At 35.9% G+C, this 3567-nt stretch overlaps 2 protein-coding genes across 2 annotated transcripts; both read left to right on the forward strand.

Annotated features, from left to right (window-relative positions):
- The first annotated feature begins 767 nt into the window (after positions 1 to 767).
- Positions 768 to 1082, forward strand: LOC136069033 (glycine-rich cell wall structural protein-like). Its single transcript, XM_065777094.1, has one exon. It carries the CDS (start codon positions 768 to 770, stop codon positions 1080 to 1082), a length of 315 nt encoding a protein of 104 aa, XP_065633166.1.
- Positions 1083 to 3091: 2009 nt separating this feature from the next.
- On the forward strand, positions 3092 to 3361 carry LOC136069034 (glycine-rich cell wall structural protein-like). The gene has a single exon (XM_065777095.1). It carries the CDS (start codon positions 3092 to 3094, stop codon positions 3359 to 3361), a length of 270 nt encoding a protein of 89 aa, XP_065633167.1.
- Positions 3362 to 3567: the final 206 nt, after the last annotated feature.

Genomic DNA, 3567 nt, shown 5'->3' on the forward strand with positions numbered 1-3567 from the left:
AAACGGATTCAACAAAAGCAAAAACCAACAAAGATCTATCTAGTGCTTCAAAAAACGAATAAAAAACACGGATAGCAAATTTTTTGTTTGGAAAACCAAGTATTTCAATCCAATTCAGCAATTCTCCACCATTAATATCACAGACATACTCATATGTGTAGATAGAGAAAGAGCGAGACAAGGAGTACCAGAGAAGTGTGCAAAGAGTAATCTGCAAAATAGTGTTAAGAAAGTAGTGTAACTCAGAGTCCATTCTCTCTTTAGAAAAGTGACGGATACATACAAATGACTAATATGTGTGTGAAATAATGGGCGTAACGAGGGTTAAAGAATATTTAGCCAAAAAAATCATTCTCGACTCTTACTGGGCTGAAGTGGAGTTGCAGAAACTTCTAATGGTGGTGGCCCATTAACACCCCAACTACCAACTCAAGTTAGATATTTTAGCTCCTATATCTGTTTGTGTCCTTTGGATAAATATCTCTAAAGAACAGGAACATGGGGTTGTAATATTTTCCACAAGTCACATAAAGATAACTCTGTCTCTCCAATTAGTACACGGACACTGAGAGCTATTGTTGATTCTTTCAAAGACAACGCCACCAGCATTCATCATAACAGCTAAGTGATTCTTACTTGCATCTAAATTCTAAATTTCGTTTCTGTGCTTTTATTTGCTTTGATGATAGACAGTTAGCACCAACAACCAAGTATTTGTACTCTTTATATCAAACAAAAATTTATATAGCTCCATTTCTCCAACGTGGATGGGAACACCTGTGGAAATCGTCTTGGCCGTCTATCTAGTTTCTTGTATTTTCTTTAGAACAAGAAATAAAAAGAAGAATGAAACTAAGCATTCCACTTATGATAATACAGCTGCAGTAGTAGCTAGTACATGTGGTGGCGGCAGCGGTGGTGGTGGTCATGGTGGCCATCACGGCGGTGGAGGGTGTGGTGGTGGCGGCGGCAGTGGTGGTGGTCATGGTGGCCATCACGGCGGTGGAGGGTGTGGTGGTGGCGGTGGCCATCTTGGTGGTGGTGGTGATGGTGGTGGTGGTGGTGGGTGTGGTGGAACTTAATAAGAAGATATCAATATAGCAGGCTTCTCTTGCATCTAGTTATGTTACTACCAGCAGTTGACATCAACTCAGTTGGTAGCTTGCCTATTTTATTCTAGTGCTTTAAATAAATCCATTTGCTTTCTGTTGGGCTTTGAATAATATGTGAATGATATGTAAGTTGGAAATCTATTTTCTGGGTTTTGGGTATGGTGTTGGTCCTGTTTGATACTTGCATGGATTAATGTACCATTGGTTGAATAAAATAACAAAATTCACTAGTTATTATAAATCTTTATTCCCAAAAGTCTTACAAACATTACAAACTACCCACAGCTAATATAGAATGCCATGTTATTTTCTCTTAAAAAAAAAAAAATTATTTATTTATTTCATTCCCATGAAGAAAAGAAAATTGCTAACCAAAAAAAAAAAAAACTACACTTTCTTGTACATGTTATTATATGTGAATGGTCTTATAAAATAGTAGGCAAGGGGTTGGAGGAACTATTTAAAAAAAAAAAAAAAAAAAAAAAAAACCCTTGTAAGATGGAGAAACCTGAAATTGGGATATTGGTAAAAAAGATCTCCGTAGTTAAAATTAAGTTAAACTAAAAGCTTACTATATCCAAAATTTGGCTCAACACAGAGTATGCCCTAACCTCTATACATATTCAGTTACTTTTATCACAAAATATTTATAACTATTTCCATTTTTGCATCTCTAATATTAAAAATGCTAGTCTGAACCAGGTCCAACCACTAATTTTCTATCCTTTCCCAATTTGATAGAAGCTTACTTTATCCAAAATTCATCTATTTTCCTACGATTTATTGGTAACCAAACAGATTCTGAATGAATGAAAGAAATATAATCAGGCTCAAATTCTAGCAAAAGTTAACAATTTAACTGGCGCTAGAAATTTAAGCAATGAAAAAAAACAACACTAAAAAGTTCGAATGAAGAAAAAAATCCCAGATAAAACAGATTCATTCCAAACTCATATTTTCCTAGGATATCTTGGCAACCAAACATATTCTTAATGAGTCCAAAGAAATGTAATCGAGTTCAACTTCCAGCACAAGTTTAACCATTTGAGCAAGAATTTCAAACAGTTGAAAATAATAACTACCAGAAAATAAATAAAGTTCAAATTAGAAGTAAAAGAAGCATGTAGAGTGAATTACAAAACATAGAAATCACATTTACTAGAATCTAGCCAATAAAGATTAACAAAAACCCTCATGTACACAAACGGATTCAACAAAAGCAAAAACCAACAAAGATCTATCTAGTGCTTCAAAAAACGAATAAAAAACACGGATAGCAAATTTTTTGTTTGGAAAACCAAGTATTTCAATCCAACTCAGCAATTCTCCACCATTAATATCACAGACATACTCATATGTGTAGATAGAGAAAGAGCGAGACAAGGAGTACCAGAGAAGTGTGCAAAGAGTAATCTGCAAAATAGTGTTAAGGAAGTAGTGTAACTCAGAGTCCATTCTCTCTTTAGAAAAGTGACGGATACATACAAATGAAAGAGAACGTAATATGTGTGTGAAATAATGGGAGTAACGAGGGTTAAAGAATATTTAGCCAAAAAAATCATTCTCTACTCTTACTGGGCTGAAGTGGAGTTGCAGAAACTTCTAATGGTGGTGGCCCATTAACACCCCAACTATACCAACTCAAGTTAGATATTTTAGCTCCTATATCTGTTTGTGTCCTTTGGATAAATATCTCTAAAGAACAGGAACATGGGGTTGTAATATTTTCCACAAGTCACATAAAGATAACTCTGTCTCTCCAATTAGTACACGGACACTGAGAGCTATTGTTGATTCTTTCAAAGACAACGCCACCAGCATTCATTATAACAGCTAAGTGATTCTTACTTGCATCTAAATTCTAAATTTCGTTTCTGTGCTTTTATTTGCTTTGATGATAGACAGTTAGCACCAACAACCAAGTATTTGTACTCTTTATATCAAACAAAAATTTATATAGCTCCATTTCTCCAACGTGGATGGGAACACCTGTGGAAATCGTCTTGGCCGTCTATCTAGTTTCTTGTATTTTCTTTAGAACAAGAAATAAAAAGAAGAATGAAACTAAGCATTCCACTTATGATAATACAGCTGCAGTAGTAGCTAGTATATCTGATGGCGGTGGCGGCGGCAGCGGTGGTCATGGTGGCCATCACGGCGGTGGAGGGTGTGGTGGTGGCGGTGGCCATCTTGGTGGTGGTGGTGATGGTGGTGGTGGGTGTGGTGGTGGTGGTTGTGGTGGAACTTAATAAGAAGATATCAATATAGAAGGCTTCTCTTGCATCTAGTTATGTTACTACCAGCAGTTGACATCAACTCAGTTGGTAGCTTGCCTATTTTATTCTAGTACTTTAAATAAATCCATTTGCTTTCTGTTGGGCTTTGAATAATATGTGAATGATATGTAAGTTGGAAATCTATTTTCTGGGTTTTGGGTTTGTTGGTCCTGTTTGAT

Source organism: Quercus suber, unplaced genomic scaffold, assembly GCF_002906115.3.
Source record: "Quercus suber isolate HL8 unplaced genomic scaffold, Cork oak 2.0 scaffold_148, whole genome shotgun sequence".
Classification (NCBI taxonomy): Eukaryota; Viridiplantae; Streptophyta; class Magnoliopsida; order Fagales; family Fagaceae; genus Quercus; species Quercus suber.

Coding starts and splice junctions, on each gene's coding strand:
- LOC136069033 (XM_065777094.1), top strand. CDS start 768: ATGGGAACACCTGTGGAAATCGTCTTGGCCGTCTATCTAGTTTCTTGT.
- LOC136069034 (XM_065777095.1), top strand. CDS start 3,092: ATGGGAACACCTGTGGAAATCGTCTTGGCCGTCTATCTAGTTTCTTGT.